Source organism: Hippocampus bargibanti, linkage group LG12 (assembly GCF_051943395.1).
Source record: "Hippocampus bargibanti isolate YZ-2025 linkage group LG12, ASM5194339v1, whole genome shotgun sequence".
Lineage (NCBI taxonomy): Eukaryota > Metazoa > Chordata > Actinopteri > Syngnathiformes > Syngnathidae > Hippocampus > Hippocampus bargibanti.
This window is the reverse complement of record NC_142745.1, coordinates 10,265,001-10,281,244: the sequence shown is the minus strand read 5'-3', so window position 1 is coordinate 10,281,244 and position 16,244 is coordinate 10,265,001. Positions and strand designations below refer to the sequence as shown.

The window sequence follows — 16,244 nt, the reverse complement described above, 5'->3', positions numbered from 1 at the left end:
TATGGGTCTGTCCAGCCTGCTCCATGAACAGAAACAGTCAGTCAGAAAGGAACGTTAATCATCTTGATATGCAACGATGTGGTTTGTCACTTACATGTATGCACAGTTAATTTTTTTCCTGTACCAAAATTTCATTTTGATATGAAACATATTAGGCAAGAGACAACTTCACACTCTTGTCAAACGCTTCAAGTGTATGTCATCGCTAGCAATGTGCTTTTGGCAGTACATCGTACAGTATCTTAAAAACATGAACACAAACTAATGGCTCTTATACAGGAGCCAAAACGCTCACAAATGTCAATTGAAGTTCCATATGCTAGACAAACCAAGTTTTCTGTCTTCTCGATAATGTTTGGAGGGTTTCCAAATCACAGGGTGTTCAAATTTGTAGGTACCACAACACTACATTTTGCTGTTGTTCCAAGTGGTTGGTGGTTTCCTGATTCGTCAAGTATATAGCGGTTAGTGCGTCGCCTCAAGGCTGTAACAGCCCTCAAATTCCAATGAGGGAGTTCAGGCTTGGGCTGCGCATTACCACTCGCGCTTGGTTGCCCTAACGGATTGTTCTTCTTAAATGTATGCATTTGCACAGCTTCTTTTCTTGTAGGGCATGGAAAATTGCCGCCAAACCTCACTGTGAAATGACATGCGTAATTTGTGATGTCGATTGTTTCTGTGATGAGGAATTAATGCGCATGGAGCAGGTAGTCTGGTTTACCATCCTACCGCCACCTCTACCGAGGCCTTCATCCCTTGATAGACTGGAACCAAAAGCCCTCTGACATGGCAAATAGCGCGTCCCAAATAATTCAAAGTCCATCATCCAGAAAATGTGGAAACAAGACGTATCTAGAAGACTGAGCAGAGCATCCATCTTTAGACCTTTTACTGCCCTCTAGACTCGCCATGAGCGAGAGCAGTCATTTCTTAATCCCGTGGCGATGCGTTTATACGGAACTGTATCACAAATGCCCCCCGCATGCACCCTAGTGATGGCAACCCCGCTGATTTCCTTGCTGAACATCTGAAATCTTTATCAGTTCCTCAAAGGAGGCACGGGTCTCTGATGTGCGATTTTAACATCACCCATGGGAAATGGGTGGAAGATCGAGATCCCTTTGCTAGATTTTTACTTGAAGATTGATTGGTTTTAGGTAAACTTTTTTTTTCTTTGTAAGCAACATCAAGGGGACCGGAAGCCTGGGATAGTCATTGGTTAGGTGCCAGAAACTCCTGGCTTGGCTGTTTCAAACACAGGCCGCTCAGTACATCTGTTCACGGTCCTTTTCAGGACTGTTCAGAATTGCCTAATTGCTCAAAGATGTTCGCAGCTCTGTTCAATATTAGCTGTGGGAAAAATGTGCCGGAAAGAAGGCTTATTTGGACTGTTTCCATCTGTGTTTAATCCAGCGGTGCGCATACACAACAGCTGGCGAATCGAAGAGCGGCATGACGTCCTCCTTCACACCGCAGCTGTCATTTTCACAGCTTCTCCCCAGACGTCAGACACCGTGGGGGGGGGGGGTGTGTGCGGTTTTAGCATCACGACGAATGGAATCTTCTGTTCCCATGCACTTTTAATGTCGCCCAAACCATTACGACGTCAACTCATCTTCAACGCGAGATTACTAATGACTTTGATTCATGAAACGTGCTCGCCACTAACTCCCTCGGCTTGGAGACAAAACACACCCTGTCATCATCAACAAGGTGGACTGGCTTGGTCTAACCAGTTTGTAACACTGTAAACCACTCAGCATAAAATGTGGAGGCATGATGCAACGATGAGTTGTATTGGGATTCTGTTTGTATTGCTCTCTCGAATCGAGACAAAACCACAATGGAGCTGTAATGTACTGGGATGTGTCATCAGCCTTGAAGTGCACACCTGCGGCTCATGCTTGTATAGAATAACTACTGTATAAGCGATGACAAGATATGAGCTCAATTTATGGTATACTCACACCATTGTTAATTCATGAATGAAAGCTGCTAATGGGTGAACTGAGGATTTACTTTATTACTGAGCAACTTTCTAGCGCCGATGCGTATGTGGAACTGTCGCGGCTTGGAATTGAAGCGGATTTACGTGGGACAGATGTGAGACAGTCTGTTTTCGTGAAAGGATGCCAAAGGAAGCTTCGTGTTTGCTTTCAACATTTAGCTTGTAGCAGACAGACACATTTCACCATGACGTCCTTGGTCCACTGGTGAAAAGGACACCTTGATTGCTTTTTGTTCTTTTGACTTCAAGACGGCACTGCAAGAGTGGCTGCCTTTCCAGCAGCTCCTGTATTTTGTTTCTCTACTTCTTCCTTTCTTTTCCTCTTCCTTCCATAACTTTGATGCTGTGAAAATGTAAATTTCTCCACTGTGAGACAAATAAAGGTGAATCCAATCCACAGTTTACAGAACTTTAAATCACATGTTTTGGAGTTTAAACGAGTTTCTGGAAAAAAATCTATTTGGTAAAAATTGCATAGCATCATCAAGGATCTGAATGTGATGAAGCATACGACTTTTTTACTGCGAATGCACCCACTTTCCAGGTATACTTTTCCATCTGCACGTTGATAAATGGTGTAGAGTTCATAGCAAGGACATCACTGAATGTTTCACTGCACGTAGGTGAGCTTATTTTTTTCCAGTTGTTCAAACATTGACTGAGTATTTAATTAAAATTGATGTGATAACAGCTCCACTGTAAATTGTGCAATTTAACATCGACCTTCCGGGACGTGCCATTTTGTAATTATTAAACGTTCAAATAGGGTCAAGAAAAAGAAGTGATTACTTTGCATAAATGCTGAGCCCACTTTTTGGTTGAGATTTTTTTTGAACATGTCAAATAAGCCAAGATAAGTGGCAATCAGCCTATGCTGCTCAACAGGCTCTTATGATTGACGTCACCTTCTTCGCCTCCTGCTCGTGTGTTTGTATCTGCATGGACTTTGGCCATAGGCTGAAAATGCATGCAATTTAATAACCTCGGCAGTTTGGGGCAATCAATGTTCTGACCTCCATTGTGAAGAAATCATTTACACTGATGAGCCAACCACGCTCCGCCCTTCCCACAATGTAGTTGTACATTTGTATAGGAATGCCACAAAGGGGGAATTCCTTCCTGTGTGCCATATAAAGGAATCAAACTAAAAAGGTAACATTTTTTTAAGTGGTGATGGATGAGTCACAATGATGAAGCTCCCTAAGTGTTACTTCTTCTGACATCTCGAGTGTTGCCGCCCCGTCTCCCCTTATAAGGTGCTTCCTGTGAGTGATTACATCATGATGCAGGCAAGTGGGGTGGTGGGCGGGGTTGTTGAAAAAAATTACAAACACTGAGTTGACATACCTCACTTTTGCTGGAATATGTTGCAATCAAAAGAGCAATCTGTGCTGTTTATAGTTTGAATCATGCTTAAAATACAACATTTCCCACTAGACTACAGCGCACCTCCATTTTGGCCTCTGAGGAATCCCAGAAAGGTGCTCAAAATTAGAAAGCATCCATGTAAGGGTCTTCAATGTAATGATAAGCCTTTGGGGCTTAAGGGGCCCCACCGGTGTCCAAGTTGTAAAGCATTTACAAACTTAGACACAAGAACACTCTGTTCTCTCAACACATACACACACCTCAGCTTTAGCCCACTATTGATTCAACACACCAAGTGATTGTCGCTATTGTTTGGATATGTTTGAATAGCAAGCGTGTCACTGCGCGGGTTTGCTTAGCCTGGTTTGGTGAGGGCGACATAGTTAATAAACCACTGCGTCACTGCAAAGTCGTCTGCACGACTGTAAACTGTAAGTATGGGAGCATTGCATGTGACTACAGCCACATTAGTTGCACAAACTTTTTGGATTGTGGAGGTAATATTTTAACATAACATGCACAAATACAAGTGCTGTCATCTTAAAGGGGAACTCAAATAATATGCTCTGTGGTGCTCTACTTGTTTTAACATGCAATTGTGATGAATATTGTGATTGTGAAAAATTAATAAAGCAGCAAAATTCATCTCAGGGGGAGGGCATGTTGCCACCGGCGAGAAAAAAAAATGACATTGTAGTTTCTCAAGGTTCAAGTAATGATCAATAACAGCATAGGGTGAAAAAAACGTCAGGTGACAACATTATGCCAGTAAGTAGGGCTGGACAAACTTTAAGCGGCTCTAAATTGTGGTACAAGTTGGGGCTTGGTGATATGACTGGAAAGTGTACATGTTTAATTTCAGTTGAGATCAATATTTATGTTATTTATTGGTAACCTATTTACAATGTTAAAAAAATGCAATTGGTTTAAGGTAAAATATAACACAATTAGCCAGATTACCAATTACCTATTGGTAAAATAATGTACATTCACTAAGTACAGTAGTTCAGTTACAGCCATGATCTTGCATTATACCGTAAATGCTTACTTGCCAAAAACGGTACACCCCATTGTTGCTACAGTTACATTAACCTTATATCATCACGCAAAGGTGCATGATAATGTCTTAGAAGGCAGTCTCTAAGTGCTCACTTCACAGTCGTCAACTTTACATCATCCGCAAGTGGAGTTCATGCAGTCTTTCCCACACAAATCTATGAAGATACCAACATGAAAGAAAACTGCACTTAAGTGCAACCTTGGCCAGTTTACATCAATTCATTTACGTTGTTCTTCCAATTCCTTTGAACACGGTGTGTCTTAACATTAATGAGGCCAATAGCAAACAGGATCAGCTAGAGAAAAAGGCTCGGGGCGATCAGATAAGCTGTGCTGCAAAACAATGTAGGCATTGTGCAGCTTGCAGTACACTGCATGTGCGCAAGTTGAATAAGTGTGTGCTATTATGGTTGTTTTCATTGTAACGAAGCCACGTTGGAGGGAAAAGTTATGCATCACATGCAAAACTTGCACTTAGTATAGAAAAACATAAGTTCAGAAATATATGAATGCAAACGGTATAATGTTATGTCATGTGAACACTGCATGAATGCATGTTAAATGAACAAAAATGCCTTTTCCCCCTTTTTCCCATGGTTCCCATGTATAAAATACACTGAACCGGAAGACAATGCGATGTTTAATATCCTATACAAACGACCCCCGCAGAGGTTTTTAACTCATTCACTGCCATTCGCAAATTTATTTGGGAATTGAAAATATGACGGGGAGCGCAATTCCCAAATTTGTTTGGGTTTTGTTTTTGTCATGCTTGGGTGCCGATAAAGCGCTGGCCTTGGCCTCTGGCAATGTTTTTTTGTTTTCCACAAAGGGAAAGCATTTTCCTTTTTCCATGTTAGCGCTTTGTTCCAGCTCCAGCTGTTGTTAAAGCGTTATATGTATGCGCTATATATATATATATATATATATATATATACATAATACATACATATATATATATGTATGTATTACATTGTATTTTGGACAGCCACCTTCATTTCAAGCTCATATCACCCCAGACCCATATAATTTAGGAATTAACTCTTTTTTCTGATGAAAGCAGAAAGTCTAAGGTTTCTAACGCTATTTTTAAAGTTGATGTAGTCCTAAAACTCAATATTCTGTGGGTCCTGAAATTCAAGTGACAATTACAAAAAAAAAAACCTGGTACTGGAGAGGACACATTTTTGCACGTCTGGCAGTTAATGAGTTAAACATCACACCAGAACATGGCAATGTCTATCGCCTTATCTGATTGCAGGATGCAGTGTAGCTGGACCAGGAAGTCACATAAGGTCTATGTCTTACTGAGAGCCCTGCTGGTTATAAATGTCTATTGTAGCATCGATAAGCATCTAGGCAAAACGAGGCGCTTTAATTTATACAGCACTTTTCCATACGTGTTAATTAAGTTTCAGAAATCAGAAATCGTGAGATTTTCGTACTCGCGACTCTGTGGTGCGCGTAAAAATAATGTGAGCGTTACAAAAGTGTAAATTAGAAGTAAATAAAACACAAAAATGCTTGCATTGTTTATTTATACATTCAATTAGTATAAAAATGTATTTCGTTTTTTTTATATTTTCTTTTGTTTCACCTTACGAATGAACTGTCTGTATTGTGTCAATAGTTGCTTTATAAAGTGAGTATTGTGGTCAAAATCGTGAGTCTACCGAGCAAATTGTGAGACTTAAAATGTATGCTTTTCATACAAAAGGCAACTGGTAAGTGTTTCACAAAAGCAAATGCACAACAACTAAGAGCATTTGCAAACAGTCTATTTATTGTATTTTATTTTGTTATTTATTTTGCCGGAGAATCATATTACAGTGAGACCCCAGTTTACGAACGCTTTAGCTCACAAACTTTTCGCATTACGAACATTAAATTTGCAAGAATATAATCTTGGCATACAAACTAGTTTTCGGCGGACGAACCAAACCACACAGCGCCACGGTGGCTGGCGGACACATTTTCCACACACCCTTTGAGTGCAGACGTGGTTTGCTATCGAGTGGAGTACTTTTACTATTATGGGACCGAAAAAGACCCCATCACAGGCGAGTGTTAAACCGAAGAGGACACAAAAGCAAATTACGGTCGAGCAGAAAGAGAGCATCGAAAAACACGATTTTTTGTGTGACATAGCGTTCCAGTAGCAGTATGCTAAGTCGACCATTGCTACATGTGGCTAAGGGTGTTTCTGTGTTGTCTAAGCAACGGTCTTAGGCAATTGAAGAGGTTGAAAAACTTCTGTTGATTTGGATTAACGAAAAGCAGCTAGCAGGGGACGTTGTGAGTGAGGGTATTATCACCGAGAAAGCACGGCAACTTCACTCGGATATCATCAAGAGGCAACTACGTCAACGACCATCACAAAGGTAAATAAAACAACTTTATTATCCTGTACAGTTTATTTCTTTAATTACAATACAATTGCAAATTTATTATTATAGGTTTAAGGCTTATTTAGTATAAAATTGTGTTTTATGGGGACCTGGGAATGGCTTATTCTCATTTTTAATGGTCTCTTATGGGAAATAAATGTTTGTCAGACGAACTTTTCGCCTTAGACACACTTTCTGGAAACCAATTAAGTTCGTAAGTTGAGGTATCACTGTATTCTAAACTAACAGTACTCTTGCCTTCACTTTTTAGCCACTCTACCTAGCCTTTATAGCGTATAATACAACAATATATTTCGTTTGACTAATTTGGCGTCCTGGCTGTGTGCATATAAATAAAGAGAACCAAATACACACAATAAAAGGGCGTGTGCGCCTTTAAGTGTGAGCGTGCGACAGTGGGCTGGGCCAGGGCGTCCTTTGACTGGAGCTCCTGCCTGGCAGCCTATAAGACGCCAGCTTGTTCCCATTCAACACTTTATCGAAAAGTGCCACAATCTGCTCAGGGTGGTGGGGAGCGTTGAGTCGTCGATAGTCCTATACTGGTTCCCCAATGTTAACTTCAAATTTATCTGTACGTTGCAAACCCACCGCAGCCATTTTAGGAGCCTGAAAAGGATTTTTACAGAAGCGTTATAAAAGGGCGCTTTTTTCGTGGTGGGGGATCTTGGAGCAGTTTTTCTTGGTGAGTGCTGCAGTTTTGAGTCGCGCGACTTTGTTTGTCTGCCCATGTTCGTGTGAGTATGTGTGTTTTGATGTCAGGAGTCGTCGAGTGATGCAGCTTGTGGGGATGTGTCGGGGGAATAAATTGGGAACATTGAATTCCGAACGTCTGCCCAAGCCACTTGAACAACCTTAAAATAATGCAATGTTGACAATATGAGATATATTCCTACAACATAGCGTGCTTTCGTTATAAACTTGTTTAATTTACAATTGATGCCCATCAAACATTGCTGCAAACATCCTTGCATGTGCTGTTTATACTTCATGACAATTTAATGTCACACGATTATGCATCCTTAGTGTTCGTGCGTGACGCCAAACGTTTGTTCGTTTGTGTGTGTTGCGTGACGTGACTCAGCCTCGCTGCTAAAGTCTTTTTAACCACGATTGTCTAAATCCTGTAAAGTGAGGGGGTGTGCGCTGCTGCGTGCTTGCCGCACAGGTAAAGCGGGTATGGTTGCTCGGAAACCGCTGCAGGGGTGTCGTGCAGCGGTGGATGCGTGTGGGTGGGGGTTAACTCCCTCTCTCTGTCAACCTCTCTTTCTTGCAAGACATAGCGTGCCTGATTTGTGGTCACGTGAGCTGCCTAAAGAGGGGTATCACGATCCTTTTAGGATATGGGGCATGCTTTTGGACTCCTGGAAAAGGGTCTAGCTTTTGTGTCTGTTACTGTTACAAATCGGGAATACACTTGTCCATTTTAGCCTAGGCTCGGGGATGTTAGAAACAAGTAGCTTAGTGTATTCCGTTTCCTGAATTATATAAACGCTCAAATCCCATCACTAAGCTATGCTTACACAGGAGCAAAGGAATAATTACAGTCAATCTTTGCATGAAAAACATTTGTATTCTTCAATAAAGTTCATTAAAAAAATGCAAATTTCAGCAGTCACTGCGGAAACGAGCATACAGTGTGCAGTTTGTAACCTCAATATGTTTTATGGTGATCATGTAAGGACCCCCAATGTGTAAATCATGTTCAGCTTAAATGCCAATGTACTCTGAGGACCTTCTGTTTCTTGACTGTACATTTGAAGACCCTTGATCACGAGCCTGAAAGAGGTGCTTGGTGGTAATAATTTTAGTGCCTGATCCATAGTTGCATGATTTTAAGACGAAACCCATGGATTCATAGAACAGCTGTATCATCGCTATATTGGCATTGTCGTGTTGCAGTAGCATCATTTTCACCTAGAACAAGGATAGATCAAGGGCCACATTAGTTTTATCTGTCTGTCTGACTAGCTAGCTAGCTCGCTATCTATCTGATAGCCAGATAGTTAGATAGCTATCTATCTGATAGCCAGATAGCTATCTATCTGTCTGGCTAGCTAGCTAGATAGCTATTTGTATTTAATACATTACATATATAGACTCTTAGAATCTACGCTTATTGACTATAACCCTTGTTTCTTCGCTGTGCATACCCTTGGTCCTGCAAAAATTGTATCTCTTAACACCGGGCCTTATAATGTGGAATGTTAACACCAAAGTATCATGCAGTAGAGTACAGCGTTGGGGAAGGAAATGTTTGACTTCAATTGTCAGGCTTGATGAGATTATGTTAGTGTGGATTTTATCAAAAAGGACACCTTAGCCCATGTTCCTTGACACTGCACTGTACTCCTCTGGCATTGGCAAAGGCATTTTGGAGATAATTAGCCTGGTTGTGTGGTCGATTCGGTGAGGTTGTACTAAGACTGATAGAGAAATCTCTCTTCTTAAAATAGATAGAAATGCTTCCTTGATCGGAATGCTTTTAATGGTTGATTTTATGTGCCGATTGTTTTTTATTGATCCATTCCTCTTGGTTTGATTTGATTGTTGTTCTGTTCATTGTTCTCTGTCCTCAGCACTTTGATTTGTGTGCAAATGAAACGTACATTATAAATCTATATTTTTGTACTTCTAACTCCAATCTTTATGTGGTACAGGGGGTTATCAACAGGAACAGTTATGGACTTCTTGAATCCCTCATCTTGATCATGTACCTTTTGGGCTAAAAATGCATCTTAGAGTACAAGAACTCACACATATATTTGCATAGCTTGTACTGAGAAGTGTTTTTCCCCTTTCTGATATGTATAATTTTCGCCTGCAAAAAAGATACCAGTGTGTCTAATAGTACCCCAACAAGGTTGAAAGTGACAGATTCTACCCACAGTCATGCTTTTGGATGCCTAGAACGCATTTTGGGAGGTAAAAAAAGCAATTAATTGGCGTTTAAATACTTTAAGCCTTATGGTATACACTTTGGAAAAACGCATGTCGGCATCACTTGGGCAATGGTATCACGAAGTGTACCAATCAGACGGAGCTATATGGAATTGTAAATTGTAGCTTGCGGAACACAAATAGATTCTATATCTAACCCCATTCTCTTGCCTAATGATCCAAATGAAGTGTTTCCACACCGCATGGCCATGCGTCGTTTGTTTTAATCCGGCTGCCTGTAAGTGCTCCCATGGTTGAATGCCAGGATGAACTGTCTTTGCACCTGTTGCAAGAGGAAGCACAAGCCCCTGGGGTTCATTATCATGGATCATATTGCTCCCCCCTCTGGGCCTGCTGAACCTTGTCAACGGACCTGGGGTGCAGCCAGGGGCGGATGGCAACGGCATGCCTTGCTGCCGCTGTTTGGCTCCTAGCGATGCCCCCATGCTTCCTGTTGTTTTAGGGCTTTGTTTCCTAGCAGCTGTCATTGCCGCGCATAAATATGCCTCACGGGAGACGAGGAATGAGTTTTTACAAGGGGGGCTGGCGTTATTCTCACTCATCACGCCGGCATTATAAGGAGAACTGCTTGTCTGTGGACACTGCACAGGTGATTCCGTATAAACACATTCACAAAAAGACATTGGCTGCGTTCTGTGTTTTTTTTTCTCCCCCACTGTAGATTGTGAAATACTAAACAGGTTAATCCGGTCAAATCGCATCTGGATTTTCCCTCAGGTGTATTTGTGACCCCAGTAAATGACACGGGGGGTAAAATGGACACTCTGCTTAGGTCCCCTTGCCCCTGAATATTGTAGACATAGTTTACTCAGCCCTGACACATACTCGACATGACACAAACATTCAGGTCATTTGACATGAGGAGTTATTGCAACATCAGGTGCCGTTCTGGTAACAGGAGGAGCCCCTTCCTGTGCACTTCAGGCCCGGCCGGATTGCAGCGATGGAAGGACTGAGCTCCTTTTAAAATGCTCCCCTCCAGTCATGACAGGCAGCGATAGTGGTCAGGAAATAGTCGTTATATCTGTCAACGGCGATGACAGATGTCGAACGTTTGTTCAACCTCTGAAGTTGTTTTTTATTCTGGATTTTTGCTCAAGTCAACTCATATACCGCCCTAGTTAAAATTACTAAATATTTCCGATGTGCGGCTGTGCTTTCTCTCCAAATATGTCTTTCCCGCTGTTCAATGCACCTGCTTTTGCATTCAGATTTAAGGTTTTCCTTGTTGATTTATGAACTTGGGTGGGGGGGCCCCATTGCAGGTACAAAAGTGGCAGCCAGCCGGGCCGACGATCCGAGAGTTTCCTGGCTTTGATGCGACCCGAGTGTGCCTGGAGCATGTCCACAGTGGGCCTGACTGCCCAGGAGACATCTTTTCCCGTAGAACACCCCTTCCTGCGGGGCAGCTACTGTCACAGCATGGCTGGATCAAAGTCATCGTGGAGCTATACCCACGTCCTGGATAAGTGAGTACGCTGGGAGATTTCCCACACGGTGGGGGGTGGGGGGACGAGGGGATGGGGGGGGGGAGGTCGGAATTTTACGTGGTTGAAGTGGGTGGTAGTAATTGCTTTTTCTCCTTGACAGCTACTACTTCACAATGAAATCTGAACACACAGATCGCAGCTCTCATGGCCAGCACAAGAGTCCACCGCCATCGCCAAGTTACGAAAGTAAGAGTCAACGCTTTGTCAATTGCATCTTTTCTGCTTCCTCGTCAAACAAATCCGTCTTTGCTTTTATTCTGTCATTGGCTCTCTGTACTTGTTTTTTTTGGGGGGGGAACATTCCGCACATTGAAATTGACTGAGTGCAACAATAGGTACAAGTGCACCATCTAATGAGATCTAAGCGCAAAAACAATGGTAAGAATGCCCACAGTATCAGAAAGATTGTCATGAAACAATGTGATGATTATGATTGTGGGTTTAGGTTTGCTTTTAATGTTTTGGTGACCTTATTTAGTGGCATGATTGGTGAGAAACACCTCAAGGTGTTTAAACAACCACTACCACAATGAGAGAAGAGTTTTTGTTTTTGTGTGTGCAGTTAAGAATGTGGGTCACTGTGTTTTTTTGTTTGTTTTTTGTTTGTAAGATCTTTCAAATAAATAATTCAAAAATTAACACCAAACTTTCAGATTTCAATGAAATTATACATTTTAATTTAAAATTTGAGTCCTTAAATAGATTGAATATAAGTGCCTTCCCTCTCCCACAAAGTGTACTTGAGATCCAGTCTTTTTTTTAAATATATTTTATATTTTTCGGGAATTGAAAAGTGTGACGTGGAGTGCCATTTTGGTGGTCAGACTACTGGCAGTTTTTCCCTTCCACAAGGGGCAGCATTTCCCTTTTCCATGTTAGCGCGTTGTTACAACTTCAGCTGTTGTTACAGCGCTATATAAATTAATATGCATGTATTGTATTGCATTTTGTACAGCAGCCCCCATTTCAAGCTCAGATATGTCAAGACCTATACAATTTAGGAATTAACTTTTTTTTCTGATGAAAGAAGAGAGTCTAAGGTTTCTTACGGTGCATTGGATGTTTATGTAGTCCTAAAAATCAATATTCTGTGGCTCCTGCAATTTGAGTGACAACGACAAAAACCCTGGCACTGCGTGGACACATTTTTGCATATCGTCTAGCAGTGAATGAGTTAATGGTCTATTTTTTTGTCTTATATTATTGGTTTGTTCGCGCTTATAAATGCAATGTATTCTTATTATTATTTTTCCTGCGACATCACTCTTCTCCAAGCTCTTATGATTTTTTTCTTTCCAGATTAAACAATATGTGGAAAAATAAATGGTTTAGGATCATTGGATGTTATATTTATAATTTTCAATGTAGGCAATTTTAAGCTTATTTTGGTTCCAATTAACCATTATTTTAAGTTTTGTTCATTGACTTTATAGGTTGTATCATAGTGTCTGTTTCCAAGACTAAGGTTCTAACTACAGTATGTCTTTGTGACTCTTCGTATAGGACATAAACATAGTTCCAGCATACTGAAATTACCTCCCAAGAAGTTTCGGCCTTCCCATCTTTCGTTCTCCTGTAGCACTGAACCATCCACGCCAAGTCCGGGCAATGACGACCAGGTGGTCCCCTCATTCGAACATCTCTCACTGCACGGGTGCAGCAGTCCGCCACAGACCCCAAACAGGTGCTCCAAGCCTCTGCCGCCCATCCCGCTGAGTAGCGACAACTCATCCGGGCAGGCCATGGACAACGAGGTGGAATTCTTCATCAGCACGGACGAGAGCTGCTGCTTGGTGTCGGATCAGGGTTCCAAACCCTCTCCTTTTCGGACCGTACTTCCCAATCGGAGAAGCTTAAGGGACTGCGGACAGATAAACCACGCTTACTATGACGGGCCTTTAAGTCCGAGGCAAACCCAATCTCAGCATCCCCCGCAGCAGAATGAAATGCAGGCGCATCGGCATCAGGAACAACCAGCGCTCTGCCAACGGCAGCGGGTCAAACCTCAAAGGAAAGTACATCGTTCTCACTCCGGACCAGCCGGATCTTTAAACAAGCCTTGCCGACCTCGTCTCAAATACTTCAACACAGATACAAAAATTGAGGTTCCTCCACCGATTCCGCCGCGACCAACCAAGACGGCAGATCCTGCACACTCTCATAAAGGTATTCATTCAGCGTTATTGTAAAAATTGCGATTGTGTTTGCAGGTTGGTTTGGTTACCGTATTTTCCGGTGTATAAGATGCAACGGAGTATAAGGCGCACCACCATTGAATGGTGTTTTTTTTCATATATTAGGCCCACCTTCAATGAATGAAAATGATTTTTCAAATCTTATATATGAATATATAAATGTTTTCATAAATGTTTTTCCCCGAGAAATGTCTTACTCAGCGCATCATCAAATGAATTCCTGTCAGTAGTCACCGACTCCATTTCCCCCCATAGGAGAAGTAGTGCATAACCCCAGCCTCTATTGTAGTGCCTTATAATGTGGTGTTCCTTATAGTATTTTAATAACTTTTAGGTTTTAATATATTTTTTCAGAACTTTTTTAATTAATTGAAGGTGCGCCTTATAGTCCGGTGTCCCTAATACATGGAAAAACTTTGAAAATACACCATTCATTGGGGATGCGCCTTATACTCTGGTGCGCCTTTTACTCCGGTGCGCCTTATACACCGGAAAATACGGTACTTCATTGCGTGAATTGAGAGGTGTTTTCCCATATTTGATGTACGATATTTTTAAGTGTTGCACTGAGCAGAAGAGTGGCACTTTTTTTCCTCACTTTTGATCTCTTGTTCATGTTTGCCGACTTCTACTGCCCATCGTGCCCCTGCCAAGCTTCCATGCCTTGACTCGGCTGCTGGGAGGAGTTTTCTACCAATCCTACTTTTTGAGCTTATTCCGCACTACTCACTAAGAATAACAATTCAGCATCGACATTGTGCACAAAGTGACTGTGTCAAACTCACTGGCTACTATGTGAATTTGTTTGTGATTGGTCCATTTCGTCACCTCAGCTTCCCTTTGCCATCGTTCCTCAATACATAAGCGCAATTGTTGTGGCCTTATAGGTATTTTGTATGTCGCACGAGGCGCCGGCACGTATCATGCACCTAATGTAATGATCTGGGTGAGCGATTCCCCGTCAGCATTGGGGAAGCGACACAGATGTGGTTATATTCCATCTACCTAGCTTCCATATGAAAGGCAGAATTTGATAAATGGCCGCACTTCTGTTACAGCTATGATGTGAAGATTTTATCCAAACTTTGAAGCGTGAAATGTGGCAAAAGGCCAAACTGTTCAAGGAGGAGGGGGAACAAACTGCATTGTTTTGCAATGAGAGGCAGAAGTACAAAAAATGTTTGAGGAAGCAGACCAGGGTTCAAGATCAATCCCAACTGCCAATGCCTTTAATTCATTCACTGCCAGACAATGTGTAAAAAAATGTGTTCATTCCTATGCCAGGGTCTTTGTCATTTTCACTCAAATTGCAGGACCAACAGAATATTGAGTTTGAGGACTATATAAACATTCAATACAGCGTTAGGAACCTTAGACTCTCTTCTTTCATCAGAAAAAAAGAGTTAATTCCGAAGTTATATGGGTCTGGAGTTATCAGAGCTTGAAATGGGGGTGGCTGTCCAAAATACAATACAATACATAGTGATTATATAGCGCTTTAACAACAGCTGAAGCTGTAACAAAACGCTAACATGAAATAAAAGGAAATGCTGCCCCCTCGTGGAAAAAACCATTGCTAGTGGTCTGACCAGCGCTTTATCGGCACCCCCCTCCCGCAATGAAAACAAAAACCCGAACAAATTGCGCTCAACATCGCACTTTTCAATTACAGAATAAATTCAGGAATGACAGCGTATGAGTTAATCTGTTATATTTGCAAGTAAATGTTCATTATAATGTGCTGTCGATTCTTTAATAAATATATAACCAGTAAAAAAATCTCTTAAATAGACAGTGTTGTGATGGGATCGGTGATCCGCTATAACCTTTTTTGATCGGCAACCAAAAAAATCCCAATTGTGTAAAGCCTAATTATAAATAAGCAGTTTTGAAAACACAAAAATATGGCACGATGGAGCCAAAGCCTTGTCTAAATCGGAATTGGTGTCAAGGATGTGTGCTGACACAATATACAGTATGACAGACACACTCTGCTTCAGGGAGGTGCTGTTTCGCCTGGGTTGTTCGTGGAAATGACCATCACGCACATATCCGGTGCCCCTGACAATCACTTATTCATGTTTTGCTCTTTCCGGTAGACACCCGCCGCTGGTCAGCAGAGATGTCGTACAGCGATGAGGGCAAACCCCCAAAGCTGCCTCCAAGGGACCCCTTGGCCTTTGGCAGCTCCCGTACTCCTAGCCCCAAGACCCTCCCGACATACATCAACGGCATGATGCCCACCACCCAAAGCTTTGCACCGGACCCTAAATATGTCAGTCGGGGTTTACAGAGACAAAACAGCGAGGGATCGCCGTGTATCTTGCCCATCGTGGACAATGAGGGGAAAAAGGCCAGTAGTACACATTACTACCTTCTGCCTTATCGGCCCACCTCTGTGGACTCCAAGTCCGTGGAAAAATTCCTACAGGCCTTGGACAGCCCGGACTCGGAATGGGACTGCCACACCAAGCGGAAAACACCCGTGGATCTAGTTTAAGGATCCTCGCCACCTTCCAAACTGCTGCTTTTAGTTTTGAGCCTGTTAGGTATTGAAGGACACAGGGTACGAGTGCGCTGTATCCAGTTACTGCTGACGCGCTTGCGTTGAACAACTTTGAAAATATTCTACAGTCCGGAAGGTGCAAGCGGGTCTTGAACCACCTCACTCTCAGTGTTTTGCGTCCGGATGGTTGACTGTGATGGGTTGGGGCTTTTTTTAATGCTGCTTTTTATCGCAAACGGGATAAAAGGTCAG

General features: G+C 42.1%; 1 protein-coding gene across 1 annotated transcript in view; it reads left to right on the top strand.

Annotated features, from left to right (window-relative positions):
• The first annotated feature begins 7,336 nt into the window (after positions 1-7,336).
• errfi1a (ERBB receptor feedback inhibitor 1a) overlaps positions 7,337-16,244 on the top strand; it is a 9,549-nt gene continuing 641 nt past the window's right edge. The window contains exons 1-5 of the mRNA XM_089011067.1: positions 7,337-7,525; positions 11,067-11,270; positions 11,392-11,477; positions 12,795-13,457; positions 15,586-16,244. The exon at positions 15,586-16,244 is cut by the window's right edge and continues 641 nt beyond it. Of these exons, the coding sequence (XP_088867193.1) occupies positions 11,119-11,270; positions 11,392-11,477; positions 12,795-13,457; positions 15,586-15,986 (1,302 nt within the window). The 5' untranslated portion in view covers positions 7,337-7,525; positions 11,067-11,118 and the 3' untranslated portion in view covers positions 15,987-16,244. The remainder of the gene's footprint in view (positions 7,526-11,066; positions 11,271-11,391; positions 11,478-12,794; positions 13,458-15,585) is intronic.